This window comes from Stegastes partitus, unplaced genomic scaffold (genome assembly GCF_000690725.1).
Source record: "Stegastes partitus isolate 25-593 unplaced genomic scaffold, Stegastes_partitus-1.0.2 Scaffold379, whole genome shotgun sequence".
NCBI classification, from domain to species: Eukaryota; Metazoa; Chordata; class Actinopteri; family Pomacentridae; genus Stegastes; species Stegastes partitus.
The window spans coordinates 379,713-399,904 of NW_007578110.1; the positions used below are offsets into that span (position 1 = coordinate 379,713).

At 40.5% G+C, this 20,192-nt stretch overlaps 1 protein-coding gene across 1 annotated transcript in view; it reads left to right on the forward strand.

Moving 5' to 3' along the window:
* LOC103359516 (breast carcinoma-amplified sequence 3-like) overlaps positions 1-20,192 on the forward strand; it is a gene marked incomplete at its 3' end in the record, with an annotated part of 140,185 nt that overhangs the window by 26,007 nt on the left and 93,986 nt on the right. Inside the window, exons 8-9 of the mRNA XM_008284889.1 lie at positions 17,105-17,212; positions 17,304-17,380. Of these exons, the coding sequence (XP_008283111.1) occupies positions 17,105-17,212; positions 17,304-17,380 (185 nt within the window). The remainder of the gene's footprint in view (positions 1-17,104; positions 17,213-17,303; positions 17,381-20,192) is intronic.

The window sequence follows — 20,192 nt, forward strand, 5'->3', positions numbered from 1 at the left end:
GCCAGTACCAACTGATGCAGTTTAGTAACTTTATTGCTTAGAGAGTCTAGTGTAGTCTGAAGATGTTAACTTACCCATATTACACAAACTCGTTACAAAGGTTCATAATAATGTGCTGAAAAAGACACAGCAATCCCAAAATAAAAAGCTCACCTTCTTGGTTTTCCAGAGCCCCACACCATACATGCACTACAGGTGTCCACATACATTGTGTGTTGTGTTGTTTAAACAGACATTATATTTGGTGAAGGTGGCATAATTCTTTCTTAAGGTCTCACAACATGACGCTCAGGACAAAAACTTAACGTAATAGCCCATACTTCAGTTGTTCTAGTGACTTGTAAAACAAGGACTTTGTGTCTCCTATATTTCTGGTTGTTGAATTTTGGAATCTCATTTATTCAGTGTCCTGGTTTCTGTTTGTTGTGAGCAAAGATCAAAACCAAAGAATGCTGTAAGCTGAATACATACAGACAGCATTTTAGGTAGCAGTACAGAAAATCTAAAATTGGTTCACTTATGTGAATTAATGTGACAATATGGCATATCTGTTCTTCTCCAGTGGGGAGTTCTGGTACACTAACTAGACGAAGAGAAACTAAAGCAATCTCTGTGTGCTGTTGTATTGACCCGTCCTCATGGCGTTTCTTTAAATAGGGTAGAAGGGAGCGGAAGGTGTTTTACTGTTTGCAGTGTTATGAAGTACAACAAATGCTACATCTGAAAGTAATTTTTAATAATAAGAGGCATCAAAGGACACCCGACTTCTTGTTATGAACCCTTCACATGCACCCAACTGGAGGTGAGCCAGTGATGTAGGCTTAGTGACTGTGATTCATGGTTTCTATGTGGCGCTATGGTTGGAATGCAAGCAGTACCTGAATGCCCCAGAGGAAACAGAAGGGAGATTAAGCAGATGTGTAGATCCTGGGGAATCTTAGGGCTTGAGCGAGGAACGCTATGTCTTTGTTTAGTGAAAGAAAGTGAATTTAAAAAGTGACAGACCCCAAGGCATCTTCACTCGCTACTCCATACCCAGTCTGTGCCCTCTCCACATCCTCCCCCCTCTTCCACTTATTTCTGCTGCTCTTCCAGAGCAACACAAAATTTAACTCAATATATCCTACCCAGGAAATGAAATAAGGAAGTCTGTCTTCAGCAGGGCCTTGACGGAGACCACCTTCTTGATGTTTTCCAGGAACTGCCGACCCTGTCTCTCTGACGCCATTGCTGTTGCTTCTGCTTTTCCTATGTCCTCACTGACACTGAGACAGGCAGCTTTTTGACGGTTTGGCGAATCACCCAGGCGTCGCTCGACACTAATGCTGAAAACATGCACTGTGTTGAAAAGCAGAAACCCTGACCTCTGGCTGAATGGCACAGCCTGGTTCTTCCCCCGACAGAAGTGCTTGGTAAATAACACTCTGGTCAAAGACGAGAAGGAAAAAGGCTTCCGGGTGCGGCGCAGTACTTTCCATTGGGCCTGTTCATAAACTTACTAAGGTCCTCACACAATTTTTAGCATATAATCATTTTGAAATAACAGCTTTTGTTAACCACCAAAAAGGATGCCGTCCTGACACTTAAATGGAAAACAGATTGGAGCCTTGGCCGCTACAGCGGTGCTGGTTTAGAAGTTGGTTCAGTCAGCTCTAGGCTTAGATTACAAGATTTGCAAATTAAAGGAAAACCAGAGAAGGGAAAAAGCATGTGTGCTGAAGCCCTGTACTTGTGGATTTCCAGCCAGGCACACTCAACATAATTTTATCAATGGAAAGGATTATGCGTTAAGTCCAAACAATGTATGGATCCAGTGATTTTCTTGACAGTAAAGCTACATATGCGTCCCTCTCACTCTTTGCACCAGTGCCAGTGGGCTTTGGGAATTAGTAAAGAATGCTGGTGCCATTGCAGAACTTAGTATGTCTGGAAAGGATTTGTTTCCTTCCTCTAGTTGCCATTGTTATTATTTTCATTCATTTTAATTATATCCACAGGTATTAAAACACTGGGAGATTTAAGGCTGCTTTCTCTCCATGAAAGTAAAGTTTATGGCCAAGATGGAGGCAACTTAACTGTTTGTGGGTGTTTGAGTGCACACACTTCTTGGGCAAAAGTTCAAGGATGAATAAGCATGCTTTGTTCTCTGGAGTTTGGGAACTGTCAGTGACATTTCCAACCTCCAGCTACCCCCTCACAGCATCTCCAGATGCTGAGAGGATGTGGTCCCTTTTTCTTTTAACCAATATAGTCCTCTTTCACCATGCGTATTACTACTGGATGTGCTATTTCAAGGCTCTGGCTGATACACATGGATACAGTGAAGAGATTTCACAGTCACCATTGAGGCCATGGATGCTCTTTTTTTTCTTGTGGGGCTGTACATTTAGTGTGCTTTTGTCTGCTCCGTGTCATAAACCTCGCCACTGCCATTCCTCAAACATATAAATATTCTTTTATTTCATGTATTATTTATTTATTGTATAGCAACTCATCCCATTTTTAGATTTTCTTCACCAGTTTGTAGCCGTTTAGTCACACGATCTTCTCTCAGTTGAATGATTTGCTCCTGACACTAGTAAACCTTTGTCAACGCTAGTTGAATTGATTACTCTTGAAATAGACTAAAACCATGCTGCACAGAAGACTGTCAGTTTTTCCATGACTACCCACTCCTATGTGTTGCTTAGGAGGTTTAAAGTGTGTAGCATCATTGTTTGAATGGAGAAACCCATTTGTGAGACGCGTTCCACTCTACAGCTGAAAGGATTCGCTGATGACTGGATTAATTGACAGACAACTCATTTGCAAATATTTAGATTATTTAGTCATTATTGCCGTAATAAATAGATATTACCAGCTTCTCAGAACAGCTCGGTGTCACAAACATTCAGTGTTCTACAACTGAGCTACGTTTTCAGTTAGAGGGAAACATATTTTCTGCTGCTTTTGTTTGTCATGTTTTTGATAGGAAGGAACTCATCAGCTTTGAAACTCCGATAATGGAGAAAAAGCTTTAAACATGTTGTGAAGGGGTTGTATTTTAACCCAAAGTGTGACATTTTCCTAAACCTAACCATGTACAGTATTTTTGGTACCTAAACCTAACCTAACGGCGAGTGAAAATGAAACACAAGTCTAAGAATTATGGCCCAAATGGGACAGGAATGCTTGTGCGGCTCTTTTAAACCGGAAACCTTTCCCACAACAACACAGTCACACCTGTCGGAAAGAAGATCCATTTGTTTTTAATGTAAATGACAATGAGTTTAGCTGGAATGTAATTTTTGCGAGCCTTTTGCTTAAAAGTAAAGTTTGCTGAATATATTTGGGTTTGAAATAGTTTTTCAAAGCAATTGCAACAGCTGATGTCAGGTTGCACCATATAAATCTATAATTATGAGAATTTGTGTACTTTACCCTTTTGACATTTTATAGTCCAAACAATTAATCGGTTACCTGAAGACCATAGTTAGCAAGGTAACTTGGTAACTTGGAAAATGATTAGCTGTAGCTGCTGTTCACTCTTTTTTTCCTGTTTTCTTCTTATTGGTAAAATAACCAGAATGCAATTTTCAAAGCAACCTTAAACTCGAATCCTAATTGTAATCTTGGAGTTCAGAAGGCCCTTGCATTTTTTTTTTAAAACTAACACAAATAAATGAGTTCATTCCTCCCCATGCCATTCAGTAACATTATAGAATATTCTCCATTACCCAGACAGGGTATTTGTTAAAGGAACTTCACTTGAATTCCTTTTTCCTATGAAGATTGTTACTTTAATAGTATTTCATTGTTGTGGCTCTCCCTAAAGACCAGTTGAGCATTGTTGGGATTTCTCTGTTGCATTTTCAGTGGCCTGGTAAGTTTCATGATGTGTATCTTGTAGAAGGCCTTTTGATAAGAGGTAAAGGATTATGCCTTTGCTTTAAAACCTTTCCATCATGTTGCAGTAATTAAATGTGACAATTATACTAAACAAGCTGGTACAATTCAGTTGCCACCATACACTGCTTATTGAGCAGGTAGATGGAGTTGAGTCACATTGTAGATCCAGTCCAGTAATATCCTACATTTCTGTTGGAGCTGGGCAATGGTCTAATTAGTCCATACCGGCCAGCAGGAATAAAGGTTCATTTTTAATTTAACCACTTAATTTATGAAGGTACACAGAAAATAGTTTCTAACACAAACTAATTTACATAAATGAGTGAAGCTAAATAGGGATGAAGGAATGATTTTATCCTCGTACACATTAAGATATCAGGTGTAACCTAGAGGCGTATGGAGGATGACCAAGGCGGAGCCACTTCACTTTGCTGGGATTGATGTTGTGACTGGCCGAGACGCCGACATTATGTCTGTCAGCCCTCGGAGAATGCTGCTGGGGGTGTGTCGCTTACGTGAGGGTAGTCTTGCTTTGCCAGTCCAGAACTTTAGTAGACTTGTTGTGGTAGAACATAAAGGTCTGGCTGCACCATACTGTCATTCTGCTATGAGGGAAAATTGTTACTTTAAACCATCACACTTGTCATGGAAGGGGCTAAGCCAAGGATGTGGCTTTGGTGTTGCCTCAAAATAATGACAGGAATAATTGTTTTGGTGGAATATATGCATACAAGGAGATGAGCACTGTGATTAAAATAGATAATGGACATCCCTATAGCTCTCCTAGTTCAGAGGGCGACCCATAGACAGGTGCTACAGTCCCCGACGCAGTGGTCAAGGGTTCGAGTCTCGCTTATGACCATTTGCTGCAGGTCCTCCCCCTACTCTTCTCCCTGCTTTCCTGTCTTGCTCTCTCACTATCCTGACTAATAAAGGCAAAAAGGCCAGAAAAACAACAACAACAACAACAAAAATAGATAATACACTGATTCAAAACTAGCAGGGCTGCCTTTCTGCACAATCCCAATCCTTAGCAAAATTTGAAATTTTCAGTTTGGCAGGTTGCTGCAAAGAGCTTTTTGTTGTTTCCCATCACAAAGGAAAATGGTAACATGCACACAGCAGAAGAGAAAGACAAAGCCACCTGAAATGAGCAGCCAGTGGCAGGATTATTCCTGCATTCTACTTCTGTTGACTCAGACAAAGGTGAAGGTGGTGGGGGACATAAGGTCATAAGAGTTTTTGACCACCTAACTTGCAAGTGCAACTATGATGCCCCACCGGCCGCAGACTTTACCAGGAGAGGACTGCGGATGAGGGTGATGAAAAGCCTCAGGGAGATGAACAGAGGGTGAAGGACCTGCATTATCAAGTGACACGATAGGCTGTTTATGACACAGAAAGGGAGCACACTTGGGGCTTGTTCATGCATCTGAATGTTGCCTTTTTGTTACGTGCTTTTATGGAGGTTTGCAACTCATGCATATAGGTAAACTATCAAACATTCTTACAAACAAGTTCCTTATTGCTAGTAATGAAGTGTCTATCCCAAGGTATGTATTGCTATTTTTTATAGCCCAGTCCTAGTTTCCGCGTTGCATAGATAGCATGTATGGTATTGGTACTGGACCAACCAGAGCATCCATGTTTGTGCAATAAATTTGCACAGTGCTTTGAATTTTATAAATCTCTCTATTTCTGTCTTTGAGAGGCATCAGACTAAAAATATCTGTTCAGGCTGATATGCCAGGATTTCAGTTTCTACTAATGTGTATTTGGCGTGTAGTAATGGAATTAGGTGAGGTGTTCTTTTTTGGATGGTCCAGTGCTACTTGTAAAGACGGTGCTTCATGCAGGTGCAAACTACCACCTCCCTCCACTCACACTGACAATAAATGCCATACGCAATCAAGGGTAAATGCACAGCCAACATAATTTTGTTTTCCTGAACAAATATATTTAAATCTGCTTTAAATCCTGTAGTGAAATAACGCAGGTTATTAATTACAGGGTTGCGAGCAACAAATTCCACTTATCCCACGCAAACACTTTTGATGGCAAAAGCCCATTGTGGCACTAAGCCCTTGTGTTTCAGTGCATTTTCATGACAGGTTTTGCTCTGTGGACCGGATGTATCTGTCTTCTAAAGTGTATTAAATGGAAATCATCAAGCATTTGTATAAAACGAGCCACCAGATTATGGGGATTTGGAGAAGTGATGCTTTTTATCCAACATGAGGTTATGGTGTTCTTCACTGTCACATTATGACCACACGCACACACATACTCAGGCTTCCCAAGTCTAGCATGTGAGGTGGATGCTCACATCAGTGACTCAGGGAAGGTATTCTGCTGACTCAGTTTGTATGTAATGTGTTTTGTTTTTGTGATTTGTTGTTAGCCTGTATGGATTATTGACCTAAGTGTTCAGAAAGGGTGTCACACCAGAACAGAATCCAGTGACACAAGTGCCTTTTTCCCCCCCTGGTCTTCAGAGTTTGGCTTCAATTAGTGGGCAGGAATGTCATGTTCTCCTCTGAGAAAATGGTTTTGATGAAATTGTTCCCGGGCCCTTTTGTCATGCCCCTGAATGGAAATGAGAGTGGCTGTAATCTGGTCTTCAACTTCCCCTTTTTCATTGCCCCTTGCACGCACACACACACATACGCGCTTGTTCCATGCATAGGCAAAGCTCTGGGGCTCAGGCTTCACTCTGGAGCGTTTATTTTGACTTGCATGTCTGTTTTATGTCTGTCGAAAATGTGTTCTGCCTCGCCAGTTTTCCCCCTTCAAATAGGAAGTCAGATTAAACTCAGTAGTACTGGAAGTGGTGCATATAAACACAGCCGACAGGCTGAATGATTAGTAATGACTTTTCAAACCTTTACCGCAACCTCACTCCCTAAACCAGGCCTCTGTGGTCAAAGCAATTAATATTTTATTTTACTAAAGTTTAAACTTTCCCTTTACATTGAAGTATAAAGCGTTACTATTGTAATTTTCTTCAGACGTTGGATGAAAGATAAAGTAGCAGGGGCTTGGTGTAGTGACACTTTGTATTTTTTTTTATTTTACTGGGTCTACATTTATCTGTCTCAAAGTGTAACTGACCAAAAAGCATCTGATACATTTTTAGAAAAACATTGTGTCAAACATTTCATAAACTGGGCGAGGTAGTCCTATGTTTGCCAACATCTAGGAAAGCTCCCAAGATGACCTTACTGCTTTGAAGCTGCTCTGAGAAGGTGTTCTGTGGCTATTCTGTGGTTTGAGAGTTACGTATAGATAACATAATCTTATTTGAAGATAAAGATTTTTTTTCCATGCTAGGGCTGAGGGGATAGTGATTTGAGTCCATCACTTCAGTCCAGCTGAAATACCTCAGTAACTACTGAAAGGATTGCTTTGAAATTTTGTGCAGACCTCCATGAATCCTACCATTTGGTGATGCTGAACTTTATGTTTGCGCCGTCAGCAGGTTGAGATTTTTGACTAAGAGTGAAATCTCTTTTTGTCTTCATTAGGGTACCTCCAGCGGGTCACTGGTTACGACTTTGGTGGTCTTTCTAAGATCCTCTTGAGGTGGACAGTTCTTCTTTTTGTGAAAGTCATGGTACATATTCGCTGGATAGCATGATAATTGGTACAGATATCCATGTCCTGGGAGTTTTTGTGCTTTGGTGACCCTCTAAATTTTAGCCAATTGCCATCATCAGGTCAGATTTTTTTCCAACATGCTTGTCAGTGAACTAATCATATTCCTCCGATTGATCTTTGTGTTTAGTGCTGATCAGTAAGTAAGTGCTAACATGCTAAAGTAACATGGGGAATATGCTCAATGGTACCTGTTAAACATCAGCATATGAACTGGCATGACTGTAATGCTGTTGATCTGACTGGCCTTTGTGGCGACAGTGAAAATACAGCTTTACAGCAGTGAGGATTTAGCTCTATCATAACCAGACATTTTGATAGTAATAAATCAAAGTTCAGTATCTTTGAAAACATCTCAGATAAGGTGAAAGAGTTGAATCCTGTCATGGATTTACCTTCCCTCTGGTCCCCAAAGAACATCTGCAAATCGCTGCTGATGATTAGCCCTTGCACACTGGAGAGCCGTATAACTCAGCGTCTCTCCAGACAGAAAAAACCTTGTAGAGTTGTAAGGTTTTTTCCATAAGTTGTTCGAATTGGTCATTAACCAGTCTGATTTTTTGTTTCCTCTGTCACAGTCAGTGGCTTCTCACTGTAAAAGAAATTTTCTGCTAATCTGTTATGGCTACAGAATTGGACTGGTTTAGGGGTAAATTTGAAACTGACAGCTTTTTTTTTTTTTTTTCAGTAGAGAAAGATCCCAGAATGTGGGTGGGTGGGGCTATTGTCTCCAACCTCCTGTGGGTGGGGAGTTTTCTCTAAAGTCTGGAAAGTGAGTTTTGTCTTGAAAAGAAAAGTGATGAAATCAGTGTTTTGCATGAAACCCGTAAATTTTGAATAGTGACTTCAAGCAGTCCGTTAGCTCATATCCTGGTGCACGAGCAGATACAAGGGAAGTTAACTTGTCACGTTTCTAGATACAGCTTTGAGATGTCAAAGCAGAAGAAAGAACTGCTCCATGACCAGATGTTTCTTGTGTCAAGTGCTTCCACTTAACTTAGACAGAACATTGGCACACAAGGCTAAAATGGCTAAAATTGGATCTAATGCAAGCTACGGTTTGGGTAATGAATATTAATATCCACTTCACTGCTGTCAAAGGAAGAAGGGATAAACTGGATTTATGGACTGCATATACATAAATTCACATGTTGAGGTTTTTTTTTTTTTTTTAAGTTTTATTTTATTGTTACACTACTGTTCCTAATATCTTTTCTTTAGTTGCATGTTATTTTTCCTCTTGGCTTTTTTCTATCCAGTATAGTTGAATTTAATGGATTTGTTTGCTTTTTTTTGCTGCCCTTTTAGCTCTAATGCAATGCTTTAACATAAACCCACAAAGAATGAGTAAAAGTCTATGCATGCACACAAACACAGGACGCTGCGTTTCCAAAAATTCTGGCCATTTTACAGTATGTGCAATATTTCCACAGTGAAGGAAATGTATTTGTAGCAGCTCTGCAGACATGGAGCTGTGGTTGAACTTTTTACCCTAATTACTTTCCTACTAATGCCTGCAGCCTGCCGGAATCACTGTGGCTCCCCCCAGGCCCCCAGCAGGCTCTGATGTGGCCAGCGGTTGTGTATGTATGTATGCATGTGTGTGTGTGTGTTCGGGTGTGTGGAGGTGGGTGCTTGGCCGAGAATGAGCGGAGTGGGAGAAAACAAAACAAAAGGAAAGAGGGAGTAGCGAAAGCACTGTTTTTCTTTTCCAGTTGTCATGGAATTCTTGATGCAAAGATTATTGTCCATGCACACATGGAAGACAGGTCCTCGAGGTGCTAAGAAAATGGAAATATTTTAACATAATTTACAATCCCATAACAACTGCGGTAACTCTATCTTCTGACAAAGTTCATGCGATATGCTCAAAAGCACCAGAACAGATAAGAAATTAACTTTTAGGTGAGATTATGCGACTGATTTCTGCTTCCAAAGTCAAAATCTATTTTAAATCTCATTTATGTGGAATTGACATGTGTAAATCAGGGTTACATTGGTATTAACCTTTTATTTTGCAGCAAAGAATGTGGCTCACATGCAACGATGCCACAGCTTTTTTATCCTGCCAAGAGTAACATTCTGGGGAGAACTTTAAGTAGTTGTGGAATGTTGGCATAAACTTTTGGCAATGTAAATTTGTGCTTTAGGTATACAGAAATCCATATCAGCTGAACCCCAGTGGAAACACCATTCCTCAGAAGTGCAGCAGTCTACAATTGTAGTATCAGAGTTCTGTCTTGCAGCAGAACCAGCCTTAACTTCCTAAACCGAGGTTGTATTTGTGTAGCATTTCCACAGCATGTAATTGCCGTTCGTATTTGGGGAGCTTGTAAAACTTTGCACCAGTAGGAAATGTGGGGACGTCCCTTCCTTGTAAATGAATTTATTTGCCCGCTTTTGAATTCCCTCTCAGGCTTCCATCTATGCTTTCCACTGCCACATGAAATCTTGTGGTTTTGATCCCCTGGTTTAGTTCACGTTCATAAAAAGATGTGTGCAGATTCTGTCAGCCGGAGGGAAAGTGCTCATGGAATAAGCTCAGCACTGATGTGAAAATTAAAATAACAGATGTTGACATGTTTCATAAAGGAGGAAGTCCAGAGACTAGATTGATTATAATGGCACGATAATAAGACATGTGCCATGCATAAAGGTCCTTAATGACCATTGTAAACAGTTACGTATCTAAAATTAAGACTTACACATAATTTTAAAAGTCAAATTAAACATTGTGTATTTAGGAGATTTTCCAAATGTGGTACAGTGCAGCACAGTGGCAGAGCAGTAGAACAGAAAAATGACCCAAACAGCCAGGGTTTACTGGGAGGCCAACCCAAAGGGAGATGGATTCAGCAGGTGTACCCACTACTTGCTTTACAGCATAGCTATTTAAGATTAGAAAAATCCAATTTTGGGCTGTTGCGACCTTAACCTAGGCCAAATCTATTAGTCGTCAAAGTGGGTGATCTTCCTTTCCACCGTAAGTGGAGCTGAACCTGTGGAAGAGCTGGATATTGTTTAAGATCTTTGGACAGTAGTGCTGGTACTTTCATTCATGACACCAAAAATGACTTTTTCAGTGTCCCAGAGTGAACTGTAAAATGCCCTTTTTAATGTTGGTTAACTGGTTGTTGTTTTTGTTCAGAGTACATATCTAGATTACATTTTTGGTTCAAAGTGCCTCAGCAACTATGAAACGGCTCGCTGTGAAATGTAGTATAGACATTTATGCTCCGCAAAGGACTGTTGGACTTTTCAGAGAGCATCACCAGTGGGGCAGATGTTTAACTTCGTAAAATGTCTTTACATTTACTCACTGAATTGGTGTTTATATTTCTCATACATTTGTTATTTCTCTCAGGATATATCCCAGTTTATGTGATCCCTGACTTGTCATCTAAAGCTATGGGAAAAGTCTCAACAAAAAACAGATTGCTGATTATACCTGGCAACATGATAAAGTCAAAATTCCACTTTGTCCATTGCCTGTGTTATGACCAAACACCTACAAAAATACTGACATTTGTATTTACTGCTAAGTCTTGTCATGCTCAGCCTTTAGCTCAAAGCATTGCTGTTCCTAAGTGCTGCATCACCCAGCTGTTAGCGTAACTTAGTATTTCAACTTTGTATACCCTTAAGTTTGAAATTAATAAAATTATTATTTAAATCAGGAAATATCTAATCCCTTAAAAACTAAACAAGACTAAGAATTAGACCAAGCATTCGTTGCCAACTTGCTGGAAAAGCATTTGGTCAGTCCCCGAAAACTACTGAAGTTTGATAGCCAGTTCAAGTCATTCCGTGAATAGTGCTTTTTGTTTTTTTTAGGACTCTCCATCTTGCAACAACTTCACAAAAGCATGTATTTCCCCCCCGTCTCTAAACATGGTCTATTGTCATCTTGCATTTTCTGTATTCTGTATCTGGCGGGACCACTCCATTTTCTCCTTAGTTTCTGGAGTAGCTTCTTGTCCTATCAGAGGAAGTAAATGAGCCGAGCCTCCTTTCCTCCATCCCCTTCATTTTGTATCCTTTCAGACCCAAGGGCCAGTTTGAGTAATAGTAATTGACACATTGATCTAATAGGGCCATCATAATAGGCCTGTTACTGAGCTGGGCAATGGTGCTCGGCGTCACCTTAACATGTGCAAGGACTGACATCCCGCCATGATCCATAATGATAATTGTGATTTAGCCTTGCTTTCAACCTACGCCCCGACGTCCCCAGCATCAGGAAATCTTATTACATCTGACCCCGCATTGCCTCCATTAGAACTGGGTCATTTGTTAAAATACTACAAAAGCAAAACAATTGAACTCTGTGCCATTTTGATTCTATAACGGCGAGTTATCATTGTCCCTTTGAATCAATTCCAGAGGCCCATTTTTCGGGATAGAGCTTTGAATTGGATTGATCGGGCTCTGATAATGCTGAAATCAATGATGCAGCCGCCTGAAAGTAAATTACCGTTGGGTTAAATTTTTGTATTCATCTTAATGCCTGTACTCTTGATTGGTAATGGTAGCTGTGCTCACAGTGTGAGGACCTTTGAAATGTTGGCGGCGACGTTAGCCATCAGAATTGAAAAGTGAATCAGGGATTGTTTAAAACTTTTTTTTTTTAGTGGCAGCTTTTATCTTTTTTAAGAAGAATTTACTAGGACTGGAGGGAGGAACACATTTAAACTAACATCCAAGTGATGTTACATACACACAAAGACACACAATATACACGTAGTCCTGGGACAGTATTTTAAATCTGGGCCTGTGTTAAGATATCTTGGAGATATCTGCCGTTGTCTCACTGCTGATTTGGGAAAAGTACAACATAAGTGTGTATTTCTACATATCCATGCTTGTTGCAAATGTGTGTGCGCATGTGTGACACATACACTCTCAGGGGTTTGGCTCTAGTGCCAGTCAACAAAATAGTAGTAGGATGTAGGATATTGAAGCACTTATTTCATTTTGTTTCGCCAGCTGTGTGTTCCTGCCTTTATCTGTGTTAAGCAAAAATGAATCGTATGTCAAAGTACTGCACCTATGTGTGCGTGTGTGTGTTAGCAGTACTCAGCGGTGGCAGCATCTCTGAGTGGTGGAGTCCTGTTGGTGCCCGTGGTGTCAGCTGCAGCGTGGAGTAATGGTCCTGCATTGGCTCAGAGTAGCAGATTATTTGACAGCTGCACACACAGTTTGCAGACAGAGTTCCATGGATCATGTTCAAACCAGATTATTGTAGGTGGAGACGAAGGGCTCACTATGACCTGCTGCCTCCTGCAACCGCAGTTACGTGAAAGGATTACCGACATAGGATTTTGTGACAAGCATTTTCAGTGACATTGTCTGTTATATTCTAGTTAATTCTTTGGAGAGTGGGAATTAATGTTTTTTGGTTGTGTGATAATATGCATGTCTATTTTATTGACATCCCATGTTGCAGAGAATTTTTCTTCAGACTGTAGGCGGTATGAATTAGCCTCAGCACACTGCTTACACACTGCTTAATTGTATCTGATTAAAACAGATACAATAGCTAATTACAACAGGTTGCGTGCACAACATATGCCATTATGTAAACACTGTCTGAATTCCCAAAGGAAACAGTGGGAAAGACTTTCAGGATATACCATTATGTTCATGAGGTCGCATGTGTCTCTGTATTAGTTTTACGTCATAGCAATGCTGCTGTATAACCAATACCGTGCTCCTCATTAACCTGCTCGACAACATTGTGAAGTACTCATGCAATATACCAAGACAAGTCACTCATATGCAACATGCCTCAGTGTCCTCAACTATGGGATGGAGGCCTGATCTTCAGGTGCAGACATGATCATGAAAGATGCTTAATATTTAAAAAGAGAAGACAGTTCTATACCATGATATGTGTTACTATGTTTGTTGACAAAAACGTGTGAAATAGGTTTGACATAAAGATCTTTTGGGTCTACTTAATGCTCTTAAAAATAAGATATGCGTTCATGCGTTGATTATCATTGTTTTGACGAAAAAAACAAACAAAAAACAAGTTACAGGCAAGAAAAGGTTATGAAACCACCAACGAAATTTTGCTCTCTGAATGTTGGAACATGTTTCTTCTCAAGGACGCTACTCAGACACACACTCTTGCAATAATCAACGTATTGCAGTTCAGACTCTTCCAACTTGTCAGCCGCGGCAAACGCTGCGCAAATACGCCAAGACCACATAAAAACACCATGGAAAGAAGGGTGGAAGAAGTGAGAATAGAAAGGAAGGGGAAGAAAACGGCGGAAAGACAAGCTGGTTACTCTATCATCAGGTCCATTAAGAGCTTCCTGCAGTGGAAAGCTTGCATTCAGACTGGCAAAAGCATTGTGTCAAAAATTCAAACTCCTTGTTCTCTTAACTAAAACCGCTGCATTGCCGCAATGGGATGAAGATGTCACTGCTGAGGGATCTGGAAAAAAGTAATGTCGGGTCCTCAGCAAGGAGTCGACCCTGACCTTGGATTCTGCCATGATGCAATGCAGCAGCTTCCTATTTCATGATCCCGAGTGCTTCAGATTTGTTTTTGGTTCTTCTCGATGTTTCATCTCTGATCCTGAAGGCTTCCTTCGTCCTGACTGACTGACTGAAATTATGGTACTTACAACCTATTGATGAACCAAGTCTTGCATACCTAAAGGTGTGAATGGCTTTGCTCTGTGAGGGATGCCTCATGCTGTTAATGGTTGTAATGTTGTCCGAGGAGTGATCACAGGAGTGAGTAAAACGCACTTAATTGTGTCGTAGTCCACGTCCTCTGTTTAGAGATGTTGCAGTTTAACATCGATGGCTTCCTGGACAACACTGAAGTATCTCAACTACTGTTGGATGGATGACTGTCAAATGTCGTCCTGACATTAATAGTTACACGAGGATGAAACCTAATGACTTTACTGTCACTTTACGTCTCATGGAGCAAAACAGATGATACTCCCAGCTTGAGCTGTACTTTGTCTGTAGTACTGAATAGTAAATGTTAAAAATGCTAGCACACTGAGCTAAAATGTTGAACATACTAAACATCCATCCATCCATTATCCATCCATTATCTATACAACGCTTAATCCTCATTAGGGTCGAGGGGGGCTGGAGCCTATCCCAGCTGACTTAGGGTGAAGGCAGGGGACACCCTGGACAGGTCACCAGTCTATCACAGGGCTACACTTAGAGACAGACAAGCACACTCACATTCACACCTACAGACAATTTAGAATCACCAATTAACCTCAACATGTTTTTGGACTGTGTGGGAGGAAGCTGGAGAACCCGGAGATAACCCACGCTGCACGGGGAGAACATGCAAACTCCACACAGAAAGATTCTGGTGCCCCCACCGGGACGCGAACCGGCAACCTTCTTGCTGCGAGGCAACAGTGCTACCAACTGCGCCACCTTGCAGTACTAAACAGTATTACTAAACATTAGCATGATAGCATTGTTTGTCATTATGAACACGCTTCCATATTTAGTATTTAGCCCAAAGCACAGCTGTGCCTGAGTACAGCCCCAGAGAGCTGCCAGTATCGTTGCAGACTCTTACACATGTTGTGACACATGCAATTTCTCATATGAGTGCAGCCTCACTACAAATTTAAAAACTCTCCCTGCTTGTGACTCACTGATGCTTGTAAAACCACACTTCAGAGGTGTGACAGTTGTTCCTGCTCCGTGTCTGTAAGTGCTTTGAGGATCAAGCTAATTTTGTGATCAGCTGAAGATGTGTATATTCTGATAGTCCCTCCCACTGTTTCCTTTGGGACTTCACACAGTGTTCTTTCCACCACAGAGAAGAAGAGCAGTAACAAAAGGCAATGCTTTATGCATCCACATGTCCACGAGGGCCGGTGGAGGTGTTTGTGGTGTAAATTTTCTCATCCATTCAAGTCCCCATGTTGCCCAAAACTTGTGGCTGCTAAGGACTGTCCGTACTGCAAGTACGCCGACTGCACAAATGCTTGTTATGAGGAGCGGCTGTACGAGTAGACTCATCATTTATCACTAAAAAAACTGTAACTGGAGTTGTCACTGCCATACTTTCAAAGTGCTTTAATTTGTACAGGCTTTCTATCAACAATGCCCAGACACAGTGGGAAGTTCTACAGTCTCCAGAAATCATAAGCTCTATCTGCATACTCTGCTTGTCACGTCTCAGAAATCATTGGACTGACACGGTGCAGCCAGAAACATCCACTGGAGCCCTGAGTCGTTTTCTGGATTTGATATAAAGAACAATGCAACTGTGTGCAGCAGACTGATGTTGAGGCTATCTGTTGCATTATGAATAAAAGTGCATGCATGTCTGCCTTCACCTACAGTCTTCTTATTATGAGGACTTTATTTCAGTAATGTCCAGATTTCTTTCACTGCTTTGGCAGTAGCTGTCTGCTGTTAAAGCTTACTTCCTACTCCTGACTTGCACCTGCTCCAGTCAGCAGGAAGGGGGTTTCCTAACTGATCAAATCTACCTAACCTTCCTTCCTAACCCTTTACAGTCAAAATATAGTCGGCGGTGGTGTGCAGCTGTTTTGTTGTGCTTTTGCATTGTATTGCAAGTGTTTTTAATTATTACTGAGAAATCCATTTTTGAGTCCCTGTGTTTGTAGGCACACTTTGGCCTGCTGTGACATACATTTTAATGTTAAGCTCTGACCAGTGCCTCCCATTTGTCCAAAAACTGTCCATGCTAAGACTGATGAAGTGTATATCTGCACTCAGTATGCACAAGCATACTAAATGGACTGTTGAAAGCACTTACTCCTATGGCTCAAAAAACAAAACTAACACTACATTTCACCCCTGCATCCTTAGCCAACACGGCACCACATGCCTCACCAAGGGTGACAGAGAATAGAAGGCCGGTAGAGGCTTTCCTCGCAGAGAGAGGGAAGGGGCACAGGGGACAGGGAGTGGTGGTGGTGGGGAAGTCTTTCTTGATTAAGATTTATGTCTAATTTTTCCTTTGCCAGCAGCCGTTGCCTGCTGTTGGATAAGCTCCCTCGTGCAGCCTCTTCTTTGCTGTGTTGATAGAAGGGCTTCTAGTAAATGTGTTTCATGACAAGGCATTTCTCCTTTTGCCCCTTCATTTACTGCCTTTCACTCCGTGGACCATAGGCCAGGGGGACATGTTTGAAACAAATAGTGTACAAAGCGTATTTTTTTTTACACTTAAAGTCTATTTGTCTGTGGTATTGTGCGTTGCTACAGTGATTTTGCGTTGGGCTTTAAGCAGAAACAACGATGGACACAGATGGAGCTCTGCTAACATGCTGCTCACTTTACATCAGTTTTACACAGTTTTGCTACATAAAAACTATTTAAATGTTGGTGAATATCCTAAAATCTAGATTTTATGGTATCCATTACTATTGGTCACTGTTAGAGGCATATATATGTGTCAGAAAATGTAGTAAATAAATCATCATTCATTACAATTGACTGTATCTTGCCTTAAAATCCTGATGTTTTATCAATAGTTAGTTGCATAAAGTAATCAAAGACTCACTATGTGCATTTCTTTTCTTGTTTTCAGGACAAGCCCTCCCTATTGTTGCGCTGACCTGTATTCTCTACGGACTGGGGAAATGGTTAAATCAATTCAGTTCAAGACTCCTATCTACGATCTCCACTGCAACAAACAGTACGTCCATCTAATCTAAAGGGACGTTATGTATTGCTATACAGTGCATCAGTATATTTGTTGTAATAAAAGTGTTTTCTGCTTTCCACAGTATCCTTGTCGTGAGTCTACAAGAGAAGATTGCAGCGTTTGACAGCTGCACCTTCACCAAGAAGTTCTTTGTTACAAGTAATGTCTTTAAACACTACTTTTTTTCCCCTGCGTAGTAGTTTTCTCTGCAAACTCATGCAGCTCACGAGCCATTTAATGTAGGGCGTCTACTCCAGTGGACGGTTATTCAAACTGAATTAAAGTAAAAGTAAAACCGCATTTTTAACAATAATTATTCAAAATTTTTCTGTGTGTGTATGTGTGTGTATGTGTTAACGTGTGTTTATGTCTGATTAAGTGGAGACACCACGAGAAAAAAAACCTAATGTTTTCATGCAGTGATTCATTTTGAGAGGTGAGGCTGTTTTGCTTCCATATCATGACTTCTTTCAGATTAATAAGAGAAAAACATCCAAGATATACATTTAGGTGTTTGTTTCACTCCATTTTATCCTATTGTGCACATTACACAATAGACAAATGTAAGTAATAAAGTGGGGAGATGTTATGGTGATGCCTATTATTTAAATGTTTTGATATATTTTACATAGTTTACTTATATCTATATATGTGTTATTTATTTATTTTTGATCGTGGTCTGCAGTAATTTTCTCTCTTACTCTGATTCAGAAATATCTCCTTCAGTAGGACTTACATTCACCAAACTTTCCAGTTTAGTTCCTATAATTTCTATATTCTGAAGTTTTTTGCATAAGCGTGTGTTCAAATATAATTAAAAGAATTATAGAACAATTTATTCCTGAAAACACAGTGACACTTGTTGTTCCTGTTTCTTTCTGGCTGTCAACAGTGTTCTCTAATTTATGAAGTGATGAAACGAGACCTGGCCCTAATTTGTCAGCTGAACCAAGAATTTTCAACCCAACTTTATCCAGTGGTCAGATTTCTGTTCTGCAAGTGTGTGCAAATTAGCAAATATTTAATGAGATAATATCTCATTTGCTTGATAAAACATGCATTTTCAGAAATGTTGGAGTACAAAAAGAAGTTTCCTAATGTATGTAACCAGCTGTTAGTTTTTTTAACCTTACTTACCTGGGGTATTTTGCCTCAAAGTACGTTTTAAACCTTAAGGGCATGGTGCCCATTAAAATAACCCATTGCGTATCTCACTCAAAATAATAGATATTGAAAAAGAAAAAAAAAAAATCCAACTGGACATGTTTTGAGTCCTATTTGGGAGGACTGCAACAACTTTATATGATTTATGCATGAAAGGGCAACTAGTTAACATTCATCTTTTAGGGGTTTTATTGCTTCTTAAAAATGTTTTAACCTGCTACTTAATCAAAAAAGGAAGGTATGTTTTAACAGCTTTCAGCTATCGGTTGCTATTCCCATCAGCGAGGGGTATGATTTAATATAGATTGTTATCACATGTGAGTTACTGTTTCTTTGCTTATGGAAGTATGTATTCAGGAAATGTTGGACTAAACCCCTCATCTGTACCGTATGCTGCAGAACCAACAAACAGCGCCAGTCACATGAGGTGTATATGTTTTTACCAATAACTCCAAACGTGACCAGTGATCCTCTCACGCCAGCATCATACAACCTAAACACAAAGCACGTCATTGCCTCTAATGCAACTGCTGTAGTGCATTGGTCCCAGGTTTTGCATTGTGACTAAGCCGTTTGTATCAAAGCATGATGTGCGGCCCCCCACTTGAAGCTCAGCACAGGAAAACTGTTTACAGCAAAGCTCTTGCAGGCTCTTGGCTGTACCTGCCATGTCTGCTCAGCGAGGCCGTGAAAGAAAGGCCAGACTGTATTACAAGGCCATTGCTGTCGACTTAAGTCATTGACTGGAGTAAACTGACCTTACTGGCTGGCTTTAATGTGTCTCCTCGTTGTCTGCCTGCCTTCCCTATCAGCGTCTGGGCAACAGGAAACCAAACATGCTCAATAGTTATTAATCGTTTCTGAATGCAGGGGCCTCCTCTTCATAACGTTGTTTGGTCTGTTTGGACCATAAAAGCAGTAAACAAAGGGTCCTGTGATGTGCAGAGATGGGCCATTTTACCACTGTATGTCCGCTTCTTCTTCAGAGATATGATGGCGGACATGTCATGTTTTTACGAGCACTTAGTGTTTGTTCCATGTTTACGTTCTTGCTTTGCATTTAGGCTGGGATTTATTGGCCACCAGCAACACACTCTTTTTCTCTTTTCTTCTTTCGGTTTCATGACTTTTCTAGCTTTGATCTAACGTGATCATGGTTTGGTACTTTCTGTGTTTTTGCAAAATAATTGCCTGGCAGCTGGTTCTACATTAGCTCAATGTAATAGTCGCAGTAATTGCTGTGCTCATTTCTTTGAATTCGACTAACTATTATCACTACTCTGTTATTACTACTGTTTAGCCTTTTTGTTTTTATGCTCCTTTTGCTCATTTTAAACTATAAAAAAAATCACATAATTTTCCTCTTTAATAAGATTTCACCACAAAACTAACTGTTTGAACCATGAGCTTCAACATGTGAGGCATGCTGTAATTGACTTATACTTCACTAAAAAAAGACAAGAAGCCTTCTGTCTGGGGCTGTATTAGTCCAGCCAACAACAACTGCTCCACACAAAGCATGGATGGCATCAGGTGTAGGACGCCACAGTTATGATGTGGATCCTGGATAAAACCTGAGAAGTGTGATCAGCGCTTGTAAAAGGTGCATGAGAGCATTGCTGCATTTTGTAGCATCGCTGTGTGATCAATATTGAACAGAGAACTATGACACAACACCAGAATAGCACTTGGTTATCAGTGTTTATATTGTTTGACTATGTTCAAAAAACATTCTCAAAATCATACACAGTTGGTGGTTAGCACCGTTGCCTCTCAGCAAGAAGGTCGCCGGTCCGCAATCTTTCTG